The sequence below is a fragment of the Lagenorhynchus albirostris genome, chromosome 12, assembly GCF_949774975.1.
Source record: "Lagenorhynchus albirostris chromosome 12, mLagAlb1.1, whole genome shotgun sequence".
Lineage (NCBI taxonomy): Eukaryota > Metazoa > Chordata > Mammalia > Artiodactyla > Delphinidae > Lagenorhynchus > Lagenorhynchus albirostris.
Window position 1 is genome coordinate 49,100,434 of NC_083106.1, and position 22,099 is coordinate 49,122,532.

Below are 22,099 nucleotides of genomic sequence, written 5' to 3' on the forward strand. Positions count from 1 at the left end.
TGCTGAAAAAACTGGTTGTTTGTCTTTTAGAGTTTCCTACCTTCTGGAGTTTGCTGATTGCACCTCCTGCTGTCATTTAATGTATTCCTCTTTCCCCTAGACTTCCTGTGCTCTGGTACTTATCCTGAGAGCTTGCAGAGGAGAGTGCTATAAATGATTTCTTTATTATAAATTTATTTATTTATTTTTGGCTGCATTAGGTCTTTGTTGCTGCGTGCGGGCTTTCTCTAGTTGCAGCGAGCGGGGGCTACTCTTCATTACGGTGCGCGGGCTTCTCGTTGCAGTGGCTTTTCTTGTTGCAGAGCACGGGTTCTAGGCACGTGGGCTTCAGTAGTTGTGGCTCGCGGGCTTAGTTGCTCCGTGGCATGTGGGATCTTCCCGGATCAGGGCTCGAACCCGTGTCCCCTGCGTTGGCAGGTGGATTCTTAACCACTGTGCCACCAGGGAAGTCCCTATAAATGATTTCTTGAGTCTGAGGTCCACATTATCAGCATGCAAGTGCATGGCCACGGTCTAGTCATGCACAACTGGGCTCGTTTAAAGGCTACAGTGAAGGCAGGACCTTGAGCCCCTTCTGCCCAGCCTCCCCTCACCTGTCCTACAGCAGCCCCAAAGGAATTCCTTTGGAACCTAGCACTTTGCTAAACACAGTTTGAAACTCTCTGCTAAGCAAGGATTCTTTCTGATGTTTGGTCTTACCCAGCAGCCTGGTAGACGGTAGAAGCAATATTGGAAGTGAAGGGCTTTCAAAATAGAGATATTAACTTGGGTCGGGGCTGGGTAAGGCTGGGTAATTGATGACTCCAAGATCCCTAAAGACAGCTGATGTGCTGTCAGTAAAGTATTGCCAGATCCAATCTTAATATTTTTCTGTACCAGAGCCCTTTTATACTTGGAGGTTCTGGCACTATTTAGAAAAAAGTTACACAATCTACAGTTATAATCCCTTCACTCACAACCTGTCATGCTGTGTTGGCCTTGAGCCAAAATCAGCTTCCATGAGCTGCATCCTCACCCAAGAGAAAATGGTAGAGTCAATTCCTGGGCACCCTGAGAAGCCCTTCTCTGCATCCTCCTTCTAGATTGCAGAAAAAATCATTTTCCTTCGTGACTGATGGACAGCCCTGGTCTGGGCCGTCCCTGCCCCAGGTATAGCACATTGTGGATGGTACTGTAAGTCACCAATATGGCCACTCATGCCAGGCTGGGCTGAGGTGAGATGACTATCAGGGCAGGCTGGACGCTAAGCTGCCCAATGTCCATGAATCTCTCAACACTTCCATCTAAAAGCAGTAGCATACCATCTTCAGTTCTGTGGCTATAGGGAATACCTCCTTCTTCTCACTGTGCCAGGAAGCGGGGGCAAAGTGACGGTATGGGCCTGTTGGTTTCCCCTGGGCTGTGGTGTGAACAGTCTTTGAGTTTTCCCTTGGTGGGGGTGATGCAGGCTGGGCATTAGCCTGCTGAGTGCCTATTCTGCCTATGATAGTATACGCAGAGCCTTCCAGCAAGGAGTGGCATGGGGTCTACCATTCCTCTGTTTTCAGCATGGAGTGCAAGGGCTTGGTAATGGTGTCAAGGAGAAGTGGGACGGAGGGTGGAATCCTCACCTATGCTTCCATCTTCACAACATGTCTCTGGGATTAGAGAGGTTGACAGTGGGCTCAGTAGCTCTAAGAAGTATCCCCCTGAGATCTTCCCAGAATTGGATCCAGAGAACTAAGTTATTCCACTGTAAATCTTCACAGGTGAGATAAACAAGCGACGTAACTGTCTCTGCCGCAACTCTTCCATAGACAGATTTCCAGGGTCTGGATATGATGATACTGGCCACCTCTCATTGGGTAGAGCCCCCAAATCCATTGCTCAGAACATTAAGGCAACCCAAATAATGGCCTATCAGGAGACAGCCAGACCCCATGGAAACAACCCACTCTTCTGCTGCCTCCACCAGGGAAGAGATCAAGTATGAAACTCATTCAAATATACATGTGCAAAGGTTTGGCATGCCTGCAAACAGTCACACTTGGAATGCCTGATAAGCTCTCAGGGCAGTGGCAGTGGTTGTAGTAATGGGCAGGGTGCTGGAGAGCACAGCAAACAGAGTGCCAAGCATCTTTCTGTCATCCACTTACAATAGACAAATGTGGGCAGTGCTGGCAGCAGAGGGAATGGGAGGAAGGTCTTGTGTAATCCCTTGTTTCTTAGAAGGGGAGGGCATGAACTCTGGGAACTGACTGGTCTCTGGAATTATCCAAGGTTGAATTCAATCTAGGGCTAAGTCATGCAGTCCCTTCACCACAACACCCACAATTGCAATGCGTCAGACCAAGGGGTTAATGCCAGCCATCGTGTCCCAGAGGAGACACTGGTCAGTCTTGACAGCCTCACTCCATTCAGTTTTTATAAAATGTCTGCCAAAAATCAAAGCTTAATAACCATAATTTGTCTGTCAGTTGTTCCTCCAAGAAAAAAATATTCTATAAAACAGCAGAAAAATTGTTCGAAGGCCTTTAATTCCCAGCAACAGAGTTAAGAATTTATTAACAGGAGAAAGGTTTCTCAAGCAAGAGAGTGACATAATTAAAGAAATATATTAAGGAAACTAATATGATGATGGTATCCAGGGTGAATTTCAATGAGAAGATATAGGTTTCTGGGTAGGGATGCAAGCCAATAAATGTACTAAGCCAAAATCATATTGATAATGTTGTTTCTTAAAATGTATGAGGGTTACATGGGTATTTTGTTACTCTCTGTAACTTATATAAACATATACATATATATTCCATTGTATTATGAAATATTAATTCAAGAAATAAAAATAATATGCCATGCAACCCACTATAATATACCTTTACCATTCATCATATGAGCTTTCCTAACATGAGTTAAAGAATTATTGGCATGGAACTTCCTTCTCTAGGCACCTCATGTGCCTAAAATAACTTGATTTGGAATTTTTAAAGATGTCTCCTCCTAGCCCAATGGTTTTATTTATTGTCAGAAAAACATTATTCAGAGTTATAATTCATGTGGCAATAACCTTAACTATTAATTTTTAAATGTTGACAGATGATTTTAAGACCAGCATTAGTATTCATCAATAACTAAATGATATTTTTATAAAGTAATAATAATAAATCCATGCTCTCAGACATTGATAATATTATAAAACTTTTAAAATTATGTTTTACTCTACAGGCTATATTATCACTGAAATACCATCACTTTCACAGGATGCCATGACTATTTTCCAGCAAATAGAATTAATTAGAAATTTAAATTTGAAACCTGATATTATAATCAATATTAAGGTAAGAATATTAGTTGTGTTTCTAGTATGGTATATATAACCATTCTTTTTGATAGTTAAATTCAAGGAATGTTCTTAATTGTTTTAAGGAGTTAGGAAAATAATAATTTATGCATCAGTTATAGGGTCTGAATTATACTTTGTCATACCTCTGTGCTTTTGCACCTGTAGCTCCATCCACGGGAAACACCTCCTTGCCTCTTCACCAGGCTTCATCACAGTTATCCTTTCAACGCCAGTTCAGGCATCATCTCTGCAGAACTTTCCCCAACAATCAACCCCTCCGCACCAACACAAACATTAACTAACTCTCATTCTCTCTCCCTCTCTCTCCCTCTCTCTCTCCCCCACAGCTGCTTCATCACAGGAAAGTTAAATACTTCTCTGATGACCATTCATGTTGCTCTTTTCTATCATATTACCTCACTGTGTTGTAATTGTCCATTGTCTTCTAGACTCTGCCTTACTTGGCGGCAGGAACCATGTATCACTCCTGTAAACCTCAACTAGCACAATAAGTGGTACCTAATATGTTTGCCAGTTAAATAAAATGAAAGAATGAACAAATTATTGGATGTACGAATGTTAAAGAACACTGATGGGTTGGTCCTGTTCCCATTTCTCTCCTTTACCAACTGTAGAACGTGGTAAATCACATTTAGGAGCCTCAATTTCCTCTTCACAAAGATGATACAAAGATAGCTCTTCATAGGGTTGTGGTAAGAATGCAGTGAGGTGGGGACCACTTGTTTATATGAACATGAATGATAACCATTTATAACAATACCCTGCCTGATTCCCCAAAGGGTTTGACAACTCAAAATAAATTAGATGGTCCTCAGCTCAGGTGCAGGGACTCAGTGGTGTGTTTGGGCTAGCTGTGAGAGACAGGTGGCATTCAGTGATGGGTGTTGGGGTCATCTGCAGCCCCAGCCCAATGTCATGGTTAGAGGCCAATCAAAATCCCTGTGTGACCTTCAGAATGTCACCCATGTGAACATATGTATAATGGAGAGAAAAAAAATCTCAAACAATTCACTGAAACCAAATATAAAGTCTAGGCCATGGAACACAGAGATTATATAGGAAATTAAGACTGGGTGGAATAAGAACACAGAGATATACAGGCCATAAGGCTCCAAATGCTCACTAAATTTGGGTCATAAATTTGGTTCTAAGTTTGATGAACCAAAGCAGAAGGGGAAATGTGACCAGTTATATAAAATCCGCATTGCCCATGAAAAGACAAGCCATTCCTCAGGAAAAACAAAATGAGAGATATATCTTACATGGGTCTCAACATAAGGATTGTTAACGTAGAGAATGAAGTCCTTAACCCCATTGATACTGTGTGATGGTGGGTGTCCATGGCAGTTTCCACAGGTAGCTGGGGCATAATCAGAGGGCCTCATGGGAGATAGAACTTCAGTACAGCACACACTTCTCTGATGGTTTGGCCTTATTTGGGAATAGAGTCTGGGATTTCTAGACCAGAAGTTTTTAGCCTGGGATCCATGAATCCTTAAGCATCCATGAACATTCTGAAACTATATGCAAATTTTATGTGCATGGACATTTTTCTGAAGCAAAAGCCTATGGCTTTCATCATACTATAAAGAGGTCTGTATACTAAAAAAACAAACAAACAAACAAAACGCATTAAGGGCCAGTGATCTGCTACAGCAGTGGTTCTCAGAATTTGGTCCGAGAGCCAACTGCATTAGCAGCACTCAAGAAGCTTGTTGGAAATGCAGATTCTCAGGGAGCACCCCAGAAATACAGAAACTGTTGGGGTAGCATCCAGCTGTCTGTGTTGAGAAGCCCTCCAGTACACATGGATGCTGCTGAAGTTTGAGGATCACTGCTCCCAGGCATAACTTCAGATTCACCCTAAGATTAATAAATCACTTCCTATAAGTGAAAACAGGAGACAATAGTCTTTGTCAAGGACCCAAAATGTGGGTATTCTGCGTTGCCAAATGAGGGCAAATATACATGTGTTTTTTTTAATTACCAGAATGGGTTGAGATCTTTTTTTGTGAAAAAATTAGAAACCCTAAATAAAAGTCTTGCCTCAGTAAATACCAATCCCATCTCCATATAGAAGTAGTCTGAAGAAATCAGAAAATGAGCACGAAAAGTTCTAAAGTTTCTTGCTTCCTTTGTTTCTCAAAAGTGTGATGCATGAGCTGTTGGCATCAGAAACACTGACAATGTTTGCTAAAATGTCTGAGCCTCACTCTAGACTTAATAAATCACAGGGGAAGAAGAAATCTTTTTTTTACGGTCCTCTGTATACAGTTACACTCTAATGTTTGAGAACCACTACTATAGAATGTCATCCAGAGTTTATCGTGAAAAATATTCAGAGCAGGATTTACAGCTCAAAACCTTAGTTTATCATTAATAATGTGTCACAGAGCGTGGGCTACAGATCAGAAGGCCTGGTCCCAAGTTGTAGTTTCCCCTCATGACATTGTGACCTTACCCTGCCAGAGCAGTCCTTCTCTGATCTGCAAAATGGCTTTAATCATATTGTATTATTTCTCTTACAGGGTTAGTTTAAGAATTGAGTAAAATATTACACACGTGGAAGCACTTGAAATGAGAACATTACTCATAGACTTTGGTTTTGTCCTGTTTTACTATCCAGATTCAGTTTTCTCATTTACAAAATGAAAAGGTTAGACTAAACTAGATGACCTTTCAGGTCCCATTCATTGATGCTATTTTATGAACTACTTCATCCATAAAGCCGTAAATGATAGTAAATACTATAAATACAAGATATATTTTTTTTGTCATAAGATTGTGGCTATTCCCCCATTTTCATCCATTCTCAGCTTTTTCAAACTAATCTGACAGAATCCTCCTGTGTACCTTTGCTGACTAAATTGATTTTTCTATTCTATTTCTCTGGCTCTTTCTACTGTTATTCTAACTCTCTTTTTTTATTTTAATCTTAAAGCTTCTGATACTTTCTCACATGTGTTACTTTTGGGTAAAGAAAAGTGTTGTCATAGCATAAAAGTTGTATCTTGTGCCTCTCTTGGTATATGATAAAATCTGATTCAAAATGCCATTTACAGTATTGAATTTGCTCAGGGTTTTGAGGAATTTGGGAGTTTAGATACTGCATAATATGTGAATAGGAAGTAAAGGCATATTCAAAATGTTTTATGTAATTACTAATGTTGTTCCTTAGTGTCCTGACTATGATTTATGCCAAAGAATTTCGGGGCAAAGGCAGCACAGTAGTACAGGATACATATTCACAAGAGATCAGTGGGATCCTGAAATTATTGAGAGTCGTAGGAGAAAGAAGGAAGAAGCCCAAAAGGAAGGAAAAGGAGAAGAGGAAAGGGAAGAGGAAGAAGAGCAAGAAGAAGAAGAGGTAATATCCCTATACCAGATACTACACTTTTAAACTGCTATCATTAAATTAAATGATAGTATAAATAATTAAAAAATAGCAGCTACTAGAGAAAATTACACTTTCTTTAAGTTTTCATTTAGTCTTGAGGAAATAGCAAAAATATTTCATGTTTTCAAGAACCATTAGATCATAATGTAGAGGTCATCAAGTTTAAGATCATCCTTCTTGTCAGTATGGAAGTCCCTCCATATCCTGACAGCTAATCTGCTTCATTTCATAGCAACAGAGAGTTACTGGTCACCTACTATGTGTCAAGCACTATGTAAGCTAGAGTGAGGAGTTAGAGCCATATAAGACAAGTGTAATATGGAGAAGAAGGTAGCCCAGTCAGAATCCAATTTATGAAGTTAGTATAACCCCGATTTCAAACTCTGATAAAGAGAGCACATGAAAAGAAAGCTATAGCCCAATTTCACATATAATGTTGATACAACAATCCTAAATTCAGTACTAGTAAGCATAATGCAATAGGGCCTCAAAAGAATCTTCTACCATGACTTAATGAGGAAAATTGATATAAAGAAATCTGTTAATAGGTGACGGGTTGGATTTAGCCTACTGGGGTGGGACAGGTCATAGTTTGCCAGTCCTTGCCCTACTGAAATATACCTGTGATTTCTATTATAAATTTATTTATTTATAATGTTTAATAATTTAAAATAATTTCTAAATTATTATGAATAAATACTATTTCTATTAGGGCCTAGACTCTGTGAAGTCAGATGTTAATTTGTAGATGGCTACATCGCAAATCATTTGTCTAGTGGAAAAGATAAGCCCCAAAGGCTACAGTTTTATTGCCCTGTAGGATATTAAGCAGGATATCAAACTTTGCACTCTGATTTCAGTTATTATAGATACTTCAGCTTTGTCATCCTGCTGGTTCCCTCACTAATAGGTTAAATGAATTTTTGACATTCGTTCTTTCACTTAAGAGTAGATCTTAAGAGTTCTCATCACAAGAAAAAAATTGTAACTATGTATGATGATGGAGGTTAACTAGACTTATTGTGATCATCTCACAATATGTACAAATGCAGCTGACCCTGGAACAACTCCAGGGTTGGGGCACTGACCCTCCATGCAGTTAAAAATCCAAGTTAACTTTACAATCCAACCTCCGTATCCGCAGTTCTACATCCTAACAACCGCAGATCATGTAGTAGTATGGTATTTACTATTGAAAAATATCCTCCTATAAGTGGACCCATGCAGTTCAAATTCACGTTGCCCAAAGATCAACTGTATTGAATCATTATATTGTACACCTGAAACTAATGTAATGTTATATGTCAATTACATCTCAATTTTTAAAAACTGTTATTTTAAAAATATAAAATAATCTTCCCTGTGCAAATAAGGCATTAGATAAAAGTCAGCATCTATATACCAGATTTTTTAAAAAGGTAAACCTCACAGCAAATAGGAAAAAAAGTGTGTCATTTTAGCCTGAATAAAGCATACCATTGTAATTAAGATAACAAATATGATAATAAGATAATAAATATGATATTGAATGCCTACCAGGCCTTGGGCTGAGAACTTTTACACATACTATTTCCTCTGCCTTGAAATATTCTTTCCCCAGAAATCTGTGTGGCTCTACTCAAATGTCACTTCTTCAGAGAACCCTTTCATGACCACCTTCTCCCATCACTCTCCATCCCCTCTCCCCTGCATCATCTTTCTTCTTAGCTCTTACCACCACAGCCTAACCTGTGAGGTATTTGTTTGTCTACTTATTTATACTCTGTCTTCCTCAATTGGGACATGTACTCTCTGAGCCCCAGGGCTCAGTTCTGTTCTGTTCCCCAGTTTTGTTCTCTGTCATCTCTCAAGCTCCTCGAACAGTGTCTGGCACAGAGTAGGCACTTAAGCTTTATTAAATGAATGAATCAATGAATGAATGAGCTACAAGCTCAGGTATTCATAAAAAATCTAATTTCTTTGTCTCTAAAAATATGATGTTATTCCTTTACTCTTCCCTACTTATTGGGGAGCAAAAAGAAATTAGTAAGTATCCAAGTGAATTTAAAGCTTTATTCCATCTGATTAAGGAACTTCAGGGGTGTGCTATGTCTCTAAAATAAAAATCCTGTTTCTAATCTGCCCTTCTCCCTTCTTCTCATCCCAAAAGGGCATCTAGGTATAAGGAGGGAGGGATATGACTTGTAAATAAAATAACGACTAACATATATTTAACATCTTTTCCATTTAGGCATTTATTGCTGAAATGCAGATGGTGGCTGAAATTCTTCAACATCTAGTTCAGAGGCCTGAGGATTATTTGGAAAATATCGAACGCATTGTTAAATTTTATAAGGAAATAATTCTTCACCCTTTAGAAGTAAGAACAAGATATATTGCTGAAAATGGGAATGTTGGTATCTGTGTTTTAACCCTGAAATAACTTTCACATTTCTTCACTTCATGTATTATCTACCTGATTCTCCTCCTCTTGAGCTTGGTAAAATGCTATCAGAATAAGATTGCATTCCAAAAGCTGTTTCACAGAACAATATTATTTTACTCTTACGAAGCAGGAATGTTGCTGAAAATTGCATTTTTCAAAAGTCATTAGGGGAATTTATTTATGGTTGTAGGCTGGAAAGTCCATGTCAAGAGATTGTTTTGTGAAAGCATTTATGGGTTTATCAAAACAAATGTACACTTGAGGTGTATCTTTTATTCTAAAAGGAATTGTTAATTTAGTTAAATTGCAGTCTAAAGAAGAGCTATCCCAGACTGGTTTCTCTGTTTATCCCATTCAAAGATGATTATTTGTAAACATGATAAGGCCATTATATATTATAATAGGAAATTTTTAATTAAAATAATTAGCATTTTAAAAGTATGATTACTGAAATTATGATTATTGAAAGCATATTTTTATGGTTAAAAATCCAGGGCAGACTCTGTCCAATTTATGTTGGAGATTTATTCAACAAACATTTATTATCTGGTATTTGGCCAGATACCATGCTAAGCAATGGAAATACAAAGAAAATAGAAAACAGTCCTCAAATTACCTCTTCCCATCTGATAGAGAAACTAAAAGAATTTGTTTCATGCTGTTTTATAATGTTTATATATTTTTAGAGACAAATGAATGGATCATTTTCATCACCATTGCCCACCCCACCCCCGCCAAAAAATGAGAACCAAACTGGTTTCTTTTTTTATTGAAATACAGTTGATTTACAATATTGTGTTAGTTTCAGGTGTACAGCATAATGATTCAGTACTTTTGTTTTCTTATGTATGACTTTGATTCCTCCCTTCTTCTTCTTCCATTCCCGGCCTTTAAACATAGCTTCTTAAGTATAATTTACATGTCTATCTATAATATTCTTTCTCCTTCAACAAAAATATTCTACATATTCCTTAAGTGGCTGGCATTGGGTATCAAATAAAGCATAATTAATATCAGATTCTGAAGATTAGAAAACTATATTCATGGGCAGGAGGTTGGATAGGGACCAAGTCTCACATCCTAGCATCACCAATGCCCAGGGCAGTGCCCAAATTCTGACGAGTGGTAAATGCTTAACAGATGGTCAGCTGAACAAGTGATGAGATCACAAAGGAAAAAGAATAACAGCTTCCGTTTCATTACATGTAAAGCTTCTGGAAATAAATTTTTGAAAAACACCTCACTCAAATAAAAAGACAACAAACTTGAAAAATATCCACATCAACTATGATAAAAGATTTAAAGCTTTGATATAGTAAAAGGTCATAGACTCACAGACATAGAGAACAGACAGGGTTAACAAAGTGGAGGGAGGGTGGGTGGGGGAGGGATGGATGGGAGTTTGGGGTTAGCAGATGCAAACCAGTGTATATAGAATGGATAAATAACAAGGTCCTACTATATAGCACAGGGAACTATATCCAATATCCTGTGATAAACCACAATGGAAAAGAATATTAAAAATAGAATGTATATATATGTATACTGAATCACTTTCCTGTACAGCAGAAATTAACACATTGTAAATCAACTATTCTTCAATTTTTTAAATGTGAAAAAAAAGGTCATAGAAATGATTTTTCTAAAACCTGTAAGGTCTTACCCTCCCGATGATAAATGGGCAAGAAATACGAGCAGACAATTCACAAAAATGAAAGACAAAAGAGTAACAAGCCTGTAGAAAAATGTTCAGCTTTACTGATAATAAAGGCTAATCTAAATTAAGAGATATTTCCATGATCAAATTTTAAAAGATGAACAAGGAATAAGAATTACTAATTCTAGCAAGTATATATGGTAAAGCACACACTCTCATACCCTGCTGAAAGGAATAGAAATTAGTATGGTGGTTTTTAGACAGCTCGTCTGAAAAAAGCCCAGAAGTGGAAAAATTCTAAGCCCTACAGCAAAGCATAGATAAGAATCGATTGCCCTGGTGCCAGCAGAGCAAGAATTTCAAAGCCAAGAACCTAGACGTTAGGCCTAGGTGACGCTTGCTGAATAGTATATAGCTTGCCTTGTAAGGTAATTCCAAGGTGCTGGTGTGTGTGGAGGGAGGTGGGAGAGCCTTCAAAGGTAGGAGCCTGCAATTCCAGTCTCTTCTGACCCGGATGAGATGTCAATTCACTTGGAAGGCCAATACCACCAAAATTCAGTGTTCCTTCAAAAGACATGAGGAAAGCAAGTGGGAGCAAAGTAACCTGCATCATTTTCTGGCTTATATCCTACTTCAGGAGTAATCCAAGGCTAAGTCCTCATTCTCGCCTGTCTTCGAATCCCACCTTGACTCCCGGTCGGACCTGGTATAGGATCTTTAGCCTTAGGATTGTTCCTACCCTTAGACTTAGTAAGTCCATTCTGAAGAATCTAGCTTAAGGAAAGTATATGAAATGCAGAAAAGCATAATGTACTTCCTTGTTCAGAGCATGGTTATTTATGGTTAAATAAATAATGCAGACATAATGTGCCTTCTGTCTAGAAGAAAAGAAATACTTAGAACCTGACCTTGTGCAGTATTATGAAAGACAAAATGTACTGGACATTTAAGGAGATGATTTTGTTCAGACGATTGCAACAGGGAGAATGTTCATTAAGGAGGACTTTCTTAAAGAAAAGTAAGGGGGCTGGGGTTTTATGGAGGCAGGTAAACAAGAGAGCCACCCTCAGGTCCTATGGGAATCATGAAAAAAGATGGAGATGGATCTTATCCGAGTCTTTGAGGAAAGGTGGAGGTGGGTCTTATCTCCCCACCATCCCTACTTTCTGGGAACACAAGACTCAGATACAGTTCAACATTGCCAATGTAAAAAAATAAAATCCCTTGGATTTTAGATTTTAATGGTAAAAAAAATAGTGGAAGAAAATTTATAAGAATATTAATATATCCTTGAGATAGAAAAAATCTAATTTAAGCAAGGAAGGAAATCCAGAAACAATGAGAACAGATTTCATCATAAAAATATTTTATATTGCAAAAGATACCATAAACAAAGTCAAAAGATAAATCATAGCAAGGCAAAACATTTACAAACCATATGGCAGATAAGGGCTAAAGATTCTCCATGAATGTTAAGCAGAAGAAAGAGTCTAACGGAAAATTGCACAGAGGTTATGGTTTGGCAGTTTACAGAGATGGATATCTGGATACTGAACATCACCCACAGCCAGGAGAATAAAAAGTGAAATGAACCAACCCCATTCTTCAGCTAGCAGTTTGGTAGAAATTATTCTATTATTATTATTCTATTATTATTCTATTATTCTATTATTCTATTATTCTATGAACACATACAGAGAGATAGATGCCCCAAAACACTTCTGTTGGGAAAGACTCTAAGACTTCACTGTAGAGAAAAATGGAAAAACAGAAAGAGTAAAATTCATGGTAAGAAGACTAGTTTAGGCTTTTGTAAAAGCTCTCCTGAAAATAACATCTATTATGTCAAGTATAAAGCAAATAATTTAGCTTTAAATATTTCTTCATGGTATATTAAGATTCTGATCTTTTTCCAATGATCTTGAATGATGAGGCTTGTGTCCGATCATCTGCAGGAAGTAATGGCTGAACACGATTCCCAGTATCTCATTGAGCTAGACGGAAATAAGCCCCCAGAGGAGCTCTTCACGGTAAGTGCAATGCTCAGTAAGAATATGCCACAGTTTGGAAAATCAAAAAAGTATCAACTGGATTATACTTATTTTAATAAATATCATTAATAGATTTACTTTTTTAATACCATTTATTTTTGAAAAATTCATCTTGACACTTAAAATTTTGATGTGGTATTTATTCATCTGTCCATATTTAAATCAAAACCGCATTTGAATTTAAAATCTCTGTGTGACCAAAAGTGCCTCAAAGAAAAGGAAAAGCAGATAACAGCCAATAGACACAGGACACGATGCTTAACATGAGCCATAGGGAAATGCAAACCAAAGCCATAATGAGATACCACTTCAAATCCACTAAGATGGCTAAAATTAAAAACAGAAACCAAAACAGACAATAAATAACAAGTGTTGGTGAGGATGTAGAAAAATTGGAACACCCGTACATAGTTGGTAGGATTGTAAATGGTGTGGCCACTTTGGAAAACAGTTTGGCAGTTCCTCAAAAGGTTAAACATGGAGTTACCACGTGACTCAGCAATTTGTGTCCTAGGTATATACCCAAAAGAATTGAAAATAGGTGTTCAAATGAAAATTTGTGCATGAATATTCATAGCAGCACTATTCACAATAGCTAAAAGGTAGAAACAACACAAATGTCCATTAACTGATGAATGGATAAATAAAATGTGGTATACTCATACGATGGAATATTATTCAGCAATAAAAAGGAATGAAGTATTGACACATGTTACAACATGGATGAATCTTGAACACAGGCTAAGTAAAGAAAAGTTACAAAAGATCACATATCATATGATTCCATTTACATGAAATGTCCAAAATAGGCAAATCTACAAAGACAAAAAATGGATAAGTGGTTCCTTAGTGGCAGGGGGTGGGGGGCGTGGGTTTACCACTGTGGGAGATCCCAGGATAAATGTGGAGTGACTACTAATGGGTATAGGGTATATTTTGGGGGTGATGAAAATGTTCTAGGATTAATTGTGGTGATGGTTGCACAATTCTGAATATTCTAAAAACCATTTAATTGTACACTTTAAATGGATGAATTATATGGTATATGAATTATATCTCAATAAAGCTTTTTTTAAACAGAATATATGCATATTTGAAAATACAATATTATTTTCACTATTAAACAAATGACAATGAGGGGAAATAGTTTCCATACTTATTATAAACAAATGCAGAGTATCTTTTATAAATATTTTAAAACTTCTGATATTTCAATAGGAAAAAAGCAAATATCTCGATAGAAAAAACAGGTAAAGGGCATGCGCAGGTAATTTAGCAAGAAATGTCTAATGATATATTTTTTTAAACTTCTATAATCATATTATTAGTCAAAGAAATGCAAACAGCACAAAGAATAAAAAGCAACATTTTCTTAGCAGATTTAACAAATTTATCCAATATCCAGGATTGTGGGGAGGGTTTGTGAAATGCTCTTATACCCTTTCAGTAGGAGCATACAGGGCACAATCTTCCTGGAAAATAATACGGCATATATGTATCCAAAAGATTTTTTTTTTTTTTTGCGGTATGCGGGCCTCTCACTGTTGTGGCCTCTCCCGTTGCGGAGCACAGGCTCCGGACGCACAGGCTCAGCGGCCATGGCTCACGGGCCCAGCCGCTCCGCGGCATGTGGGATCTTCCCGGACCCGGGCACGAACCCGTGTCCCCTGCATTGGCAGGAGGACTCTCAACCACTGCGCCACCAGGGAAGCCCCAAAAGATTTTTTTAATGTCTATCATCTGTCCAAAGAGGCCCAATTTCTAGTAATTTATTCTAAGGAAATACATGGAGATATACAGAAAGATTTTTGTTCAAGATGTTTATGATCAGAAAAAAGCAAAAAATGCTTGGGAAAGGGTTTTTTTTAAATGTGTGGATTTGAAAGACTAATGCATGATTTTTGGCAAAAACATAATAGTAATTCTTCTGTTTATGGTAACCATACTAAATACATCATTTAAATATATTTCATGTGATAACTTCCCACTTAGAATGTTAAGGAAGAGAAGGTACGTTTTTTTTCCCCCAAAATGTAAATATCTTCATTCTTTTTTTTTTAAACTGAGGTATAATTGACATACAACATTATATTAGTTTCAGGTATACAACATAATGGTTCGATATTTGTAGATACTGTGAAATGATCACCATAATAAGTCTAGCTAACATCTGACACCATACATAAAGAATTTTTTTTCTTATGATGAGAACTTTTAAGATGTATTCTCTTAGCAACTTTCAAATAGGCAATATAGTACTATCAACTATAATCACCATGCTATACACTACATCCCCAGGGCTTATTTATTTTATAACTGAAAGTTTATACTTTTGAATTCCTTCAACCATTTTGTCTACCTCCCATCCTCCACCCCCCACCTCTGGCAGCCACCAGTCTGCTTTCTGTATCTATAAGCTTGTGCCTTTTTTAAAAATATCTGCATTCTGATTTAAAAGTTATACACACTCATGGTTTTAAAATAACCAGAAAACACAAAAGTACAAAATACAAAAATAATACAAAATAATATGCATCATAAAAATGACAAAATACAAAAATATACATTACATAAAAAAATAAAAGCAAAAAATATACAGTCCAATACAAAATAATACAAAAATACATTACCTTCTTCTTAAACACCTAATAGGTGTGCAGCATTATGATAAGCTCTAGGGATACAGATGGGAAGGGGTCGGAGAAGTCCCTCCCCTCACACAGTATCCAATATGTTGGGGGAAAATAAATATTTCAAGGGCAGTTTGTGTTATCATCTGGGAGGTACAAGGTACTATAGGAGCTCATGGCAAAAGGACAGGACCTAATCTCGTGAGGAAGGCCATGTGTCTGTAATTATTTCTAAATTGAAACTCTAAGGATGAGTAATTAGACCGTGAGGGCTGGTGAGGGGAGGAAGGTGGGACAGTGTTCCAGGCTGAGGGAAGGGTCTGTGTGAAGCCCCAGAGGCAAAAAAGAGCCTAGTGAGTTCTAGGAAATGAATGAAGGACTGGAAGATGGAGGAGTTTTTAGGGGGATGGAGTAGGAGTGGAGTAGTGCCAAAACTTTAGGAATAAGCAGGGGTTGCAGCAAGAAAGGCCTCATAAGCCATGTTGAAGAGTTTAGACCTCATCATGAGAGAGTGGGCTGCCAGTGAAAGGTTTTAAGCCAGAGAGTAAAATGCTTCTACTTCCATTTAAGAAAGATCACTCAGACTGCAATGCAAAGGAAAAACTGAGGAGAAGCAGGTTGGTGGGAGGAAGACTAGTTCTGACTTTTGCAGCACATCAGATAAGAGATGGTGGTCTAACCTAGGGTAGTGACTGTGGGAATGGACAGAAGACAGACCTGGGAGCTACTTAATGTAGGAGGACAGGGAGAGAGAAAAGTCAGAAGCAATGCCCAGATTTTTAGTTTGATATGGCTGGTGGCCACATAAGTAATAATGCTGGTGGTGCAACCAAATTAGGGAGAAGCTCCTCACTTAGAAGATGCTCTTGCCAAGATCATCAGTGATCTCCTGATCAAAGCCAGCGGTGACTATTTGGTCTTCATCTAATTCACCTAGAAGCAATATTTGACCCAGCTCATCACTTCTTCCTTCCTGCTCCTTTCTTCCCTTGTCTTCTGGGATCCCACACTACTATAGCTCATTCTACCTCTAACACTCTACATCTCTAACCTCTAGAGTTGGAGGATCCCAGAACTCATTCCTTGAGCTCTCTTCTCTATCTACCCTCATTTCTTAGGAGACTTCATCCAACCCAATGGCTTTAAATACCTTCTAAATGCTGGCAACTCTTAAATTCAAATTACTATACCAGACCTTTCCCCTGAATTTCACACTTGTATAATCAACTGCTACTAAATATATCCAATATATCCAATTGGAAGTATAATTGTCATCTCAGATTAAATGTGCAAGATAAAAGTCCTGATCCGCCATCACCACCACCCTGCCCCAAATACACTCCTCCCACAGTTTTCCCCTCTCAGTATATGACACATCCATCCTTCCAGCTGCTCCTCTCTTTTTCTCATATCCCACATCCAACCCATCAGCATATACAGCAGGCTTCTTCTTCAAAATATATCCAGAATTTGACTACTTTTTACAACCTGGGACACACTTTCCTCAAGGTAAAGGGCAGAAGTTCCAACAGGCCTGGTTGAAACTTGCCAAGCCTAGAGGCCCCGGCCAGCAATGGCACCCTGGCACTTCTGCCCACATTCTATTGGCCAGAACAAGTTACATGGAGAAGCTCAATACCAATGAGATAAGGATTCTCACATAAATTAGGGAATTAACAAGGGAAGGGCATGAATATTTGGGGACCAAAGGGTAGACTCTCATGGGTTGAACTGTGTCCCCAAAAATATATGTTGAGGAGCTAACCTTCAATACCTGTAAGTGTGACCTCATTTGGACATAGGATCTTTTCAGATGTAATCAAGTTAAGGTGAGGCCATAGTGAATTAGGATTGGTCCTAATCCAATATGGCTGGCATCCTTATAAGAGAAGAGACGCATGAACACAGGGAGAAAATGGCTATGTCACAACAGAGGCAGAGATTGGAGTGTTGCATCTACAAGCCAAGCAACACCCAACATTGCCGGCAAACTACCAGAAGCTAGGAAGAACAAGGAAGTATTCTGCTCATGAGCTCATGACTTTTTCAGGACATTTGAGATGTTCAAATGCCAATGTATTAAAAGACTTGTTCTTTAAATTTAGACAGTTATGGATCGACTTAAATATCTGAACCTAAAAAGAGCAGCTGTTTTAACCAAACTTCAGAGTGCAGAGGAAGAAATTAATGACACGATGGAAAACGTAAGTTATTTTTAACTGTTTGAAAGTCTACCCTTTCACTATATGTTGTGACCTTAATTTGTATGCTTTCAAGGTTTAAAAGGCTCTCAGGATACCTTTTATAAAAATGGATTTGATATTTGGGAAGCTGTAATATTGGCACAATATTCTTGTAGACACTAAACACAACAAAAGTTTTGAAACAAAGAAAGACAATAAAATCAGAACAATCAACCACAGGAATAATAAGAAATAAAGAAACCCAAGTTCAGTTTCAAAATTTTGCAGCACCAAAGAAAGCAAAGACATAAAAGCCCTCAACTCTATACTCATTCATTTCCCCAATCATTCAACCAATTTTAAAAATAACTACTGTGTTCCTGGCCCTGATGTATTGTGGATGTGATGGTGATCAAATTATTATTGCCAAGTGCTAAAAGGGCTACCAGGACTTTTAAGTGGAGGATATGATCTATTCTGGGAAGTTTAGATTCACCTATAAAAATAGAAATAAAAAAACTAATACCAGAATCATAGATATTATAATTCAAATAAATTGTGGAAATAAATTTAAGGAAAGAGGTCATTTTGTTATCCTGTACTGTGTAATCCCTAGATCTTAATGGCTGAATATAGCTGGAATATGTAACACGAACTGGTGCTGAAGAGGAGGAAAGGTGGGCCTGATGCACACAGAAGCTCTGTACTGAGGTACTGAGTCACTTCTAGGTCATAACTGAAGGGAAAATTTAAAGTATTCAGAAAACCTGTGGGCTTTTCCGACCCGCAATTGCCGGGGTCTCGGCTTCCAGAGGAGGAAGACGGCATCGCGGAGGGTCCGGACTGCGCTGCGCGAGTTCCGGCAACTACTACTACCGCCGCCGCCGCCGCCGCCGCCGCCGCCGCCGCCGCCGCCGCCGCCGCCGCCGCCGCCGCCGCCTCCCGGGCCCGGCGGGCCGCCGGCCACGGCGGCAAGTTCTCGCGGGATAAGAATGAGCCCGCGCAGCCCTCGGAGCGCGAGCCCGGGTCGGGGGTAGTTCCGCCAGGAGAAGCAGAATCAGCTGTGGGGGAAGGCCCAGCGGCTTAATCTTTCTCCTGTAAAATTGTGCGAGCTCCATGCTGATCAAGATATAAGCTTGAGCTTCAAGATACATACGCGAAAGGGACGAATTCAAGAGGAAGAGATTGAAGGCTGAAGGCTTAGATGAAGATGGAGAGAAAGAAGCAAAACTTATCAGCAGTCTCAACGTTATCCTGGCCAAGTTTGGTCGGGACGGGAGAAACGACGCCCAGGCCAGCCGTGAGCAGCAACGTCCTCAGCCCCGGCACCGAGGACCACAGCCTGGAGGACCCCCGGCTGGAGAAGCTGTGGCACAAGGCGAAGACCTTCGGGAGGTTTTTCAATGAAGAACTGGACCAGTCGTGGTGGGAGTTTCAGCATCACAGGGAGAAGGTCCAGGAGAATAAGGACCTTCAGGAGACCCTGAGCAGGACAGAAGAAATTAAGGAAAACGTCGTCAGTCCCGCCGACATGACCCACAGCCAGGAGAATGTGCTGCAGAGCAGACATGCCGAGTGAAGGACAGGCTGCGGGACATAAGCCAGGACTTCGACCACCTGCAGAAAGTCGGCCACCGGGGGCTGCGGCGCCAAGGCAGAGTTCGACGAGCCCCAGGTGATGGATCTGTGGGACCCGGCCAGGTCAGCCAACTTCACAGAGAAGGAACTGGAATCCTTTTGGGAAGAGCTCAAGCACTTTGACACCAAAATCGAAAAGCATAACCACTATCAGAAGCAGCTGGAAATTTCTCATCACGAACAAGCACGTGGTTGGCCACCGGGAGCGCAGCAGGCACGGAACAGAGAGATACGCCTTGTTGGAGGAGAAGACCAAGGAGCTAGGCTACAAGGTAAAGAAATATTGACAAGATCTGTCCAGCGGGTCTCCAGGGCTCACCACAATGAGCTCTGAGGGCCTAGGGAGCTACACACAAAAGTGTATAGCTGCGGCTGCTTAGCTGTCAGCTCCTCTGGTCTCTTCTCCCAGTCTCCGTGTCCTCGTGAGTTCATTTCTTTTTTCATTCCTCTGCTGTCATTTTTGCAAGGTTTTAGGAAAAAAGCAAACACAAATGTATGTGTTCAGTCTGCCTTTAACCAGAGACAGTCATGATCATTTTTACGGCTGTGATATCAAACTCATTTGAAAGCTCATCTTTTCATCGCCCCTCAGCCCCCGCTAGATATGTAGCCTCGGGGGCTCAAAGTTGAGAGAGGAGCATGGTCTGCTATTCACACACTTTCTTCAAGTTTGGACAGGAAATAGGGATGATAAGGAAAAAGTGCCTGCTTCCTGTCTTAACTGGGTACATTTCAGTCCCTAGCTCGTTGTCTGTGGACTCATGGAGAAGGGTGGTAGCCAAATGTGCCCCACCGGCAAGGTTCTCAGTGTCATTCAGCTCCCCTAAGCATTGACAGTTTCCTTCCCATCTAGCTTCTTCCAGCCTTCAGGTGGGGACATCCATGCAACATCCCCGAAACCAGCATGCCTCTTTGCTCTCACATACTGCAGCAGTGCAGGCAAGACCAGAGCTTCCATTCTCATCTGTCCTCCACAGTCAGCTCTGGAACCAGCAATACATGTGAGATCCACATCTGAAGGTGGGAGGGAGCCAGCCTGGACCTGTCCCCCTTGCAGTTGCCTACCATGTCGTTTCCCTCCAGTTCTCTTGTCCCTGCCAAGGTAGCGCTAGGACAGTGACCCTCTCAGCAGTCTGCAGTCGGTAGAGAAGTGGTTCTTAGCTACTCTGCAGGTGACGAACAGAGGATTGCTGAGGGAGACTTTACATTTAAGAAGAATGAAACAGCTAAGTCAATGCAAATCTGCATGTAACATCTTCCTATTTTAAAACTTATGTAAATTAGCTAAGATTCTGGTATGTTTTCAAACCTTTTCAATAAGAATTTTTCAGAATCTGTTTCCTGAAACAGATAATAGAAAATGCTCTATCCACCTTATGCTCATTCTACCCTACAAGAGAAAATGCTCAGTAAAATTTAAACAAGGTCTTAAAACAGAAATGAAAACTATTTGTCTTATTAAATTTTGGACAAGTACAGAATGGTTGCAATTGAGGAAAAAACCAAAATTTCCTTTATGAATTATTTCTTAAATAGTAGAACATGATCAAAGAAGAAATGAAATAATAATGTGAATTTCAGCCAAACTTATGCCCACATTTTTAATGTTGTTTGCTATTAACAGGATGAGCTGTTCCGTACTCTTGCAGCTTGTAAACTTATTGCACCGAGATACAGATGGCAGAGAAGCAGATGGGGACATACATGTCCGGTGACTTTAAAAGAAGGTAAAATTTTTCAAGGATTGCCAGAGTTTTCTGTGAGGTAAGTAAGATTTTCAGAATTTAATTTAAAAACTTGCCCATACCTCTTTTCAGTTGTTTATGATAATGTCATTTTTTAAGTTTTCTAGGTAAAATATACTGGCTTTCATCAGAAGAAGCATTAAAAACATTTTTATTGAACCCACGTCCCTATCTTCTTCCACCTATGCCAGCACCACCATTTAAAGTGTTCATATTTGGACCTCAGTCTTCAGGGAAAACAACACTTAGCAATCTGCTTGCAAAACATTACAAAGGAAAGGTAACTACTTAGCTAGCTACCTAACTAGCTTTCTACCTATCTATACTTGATTATACTTTGTGGGATTTTAGGACTTTTAGGATTTGTACTCAGTTTTCTTTTTTTTTTTTAAACCCCCCAAACTCCAACTTTAATAAATCATTCTTCTGTTGCAGCCTGATAGGTGTTTCTTTCTTCTGTTTTTTTTTAAGTTAAAAATTTCTTTTTAGCCGCACAGCGTAGATTGTGGGATCTTAGTTCCCTGACCAGGGATTGAACCTGGGCCCTCAGCAGTGAAAACACGGAGTCCAAACTGCTGGACCGCCAGGGAATTCCCTGTGCTCAGCTTTCTTAATTTTATACTGTCAACTGGGTAATTGTTCCACTGGGCTTGGAGTGGGGAAGGCATCTTCCTCGATGCTTTAGTGCAGCTTCCAGACCATAGCCACTCCCGAAAGTCCCCAGATTTGACTGCTATGTCATGCAGACTGAGCCACCCATTACCTTTCTTGGTTTCACTCATCTCCTGTTCCCTGGGTTACACCCCTCCTGGCCCACCGACCCTTCCTCCACACACTCATTCCTGTCATCATTCTTGGTAATTTCACTATCTACAAAGATGACCCTCCCAACACATTGACCTGACAGTTCCTTGACCTCTCCCCTCAGTGATCTTATTCTCCACCCTCGGTAAGTGAAGAGAAATTACTTTTAGCTTAGACCAGAGTGATAGCAGTAGAGGTGGTAAGAAGTGGGCAGATTTGGGATATA

General features: G+C 39.5%; 1 protein-coding gene and 1 pseudogene across 1 annotated transcript in view; both read left to right on the forward strand.

The window, feature by feature from the left end:
* AK9 (adenylate kinase 9) overlaps positions 1-22,099 on the forward strand; it is a 121,443-nt gene that overhangs the window by 12,027 nt on the left and 87,317 nt on the right. The window contains exons 6-12 of the mRNA XM_060167474.1: positions 3,205-3,317; positions 6,522-6,710; positions 8,971-9,099; positions 12,778-12,856; positions 17,613-17,707; positions 20,949-21,088; positions 21,169-21,349. Of these exons, the coding sequence (XP_060023457.1) occupies positions 3,205-3,317; positions 6,522-6,710; positions 8,971-9,099; positions 12,778-12,856; positions 17,613-17,707; positions 20,949-21,088; positions 21,169-21,349 (926 nt within the window). The remainder of the gene's footprint in view (positions 1-3,204; positions 3,318-6,521; positions 6,711-8,970; positions 9,100-12,777; positions 12,857-17,612; positions 17,708-20,948; positions 21,089-21,168; positions 21,350-22,099) is intronic.
* On the forward strand, positions 18,609-19,658 carry LOC132530889 (alpha-2-macroglobulin receptor-associated protein-like; annotated as a pseudogene).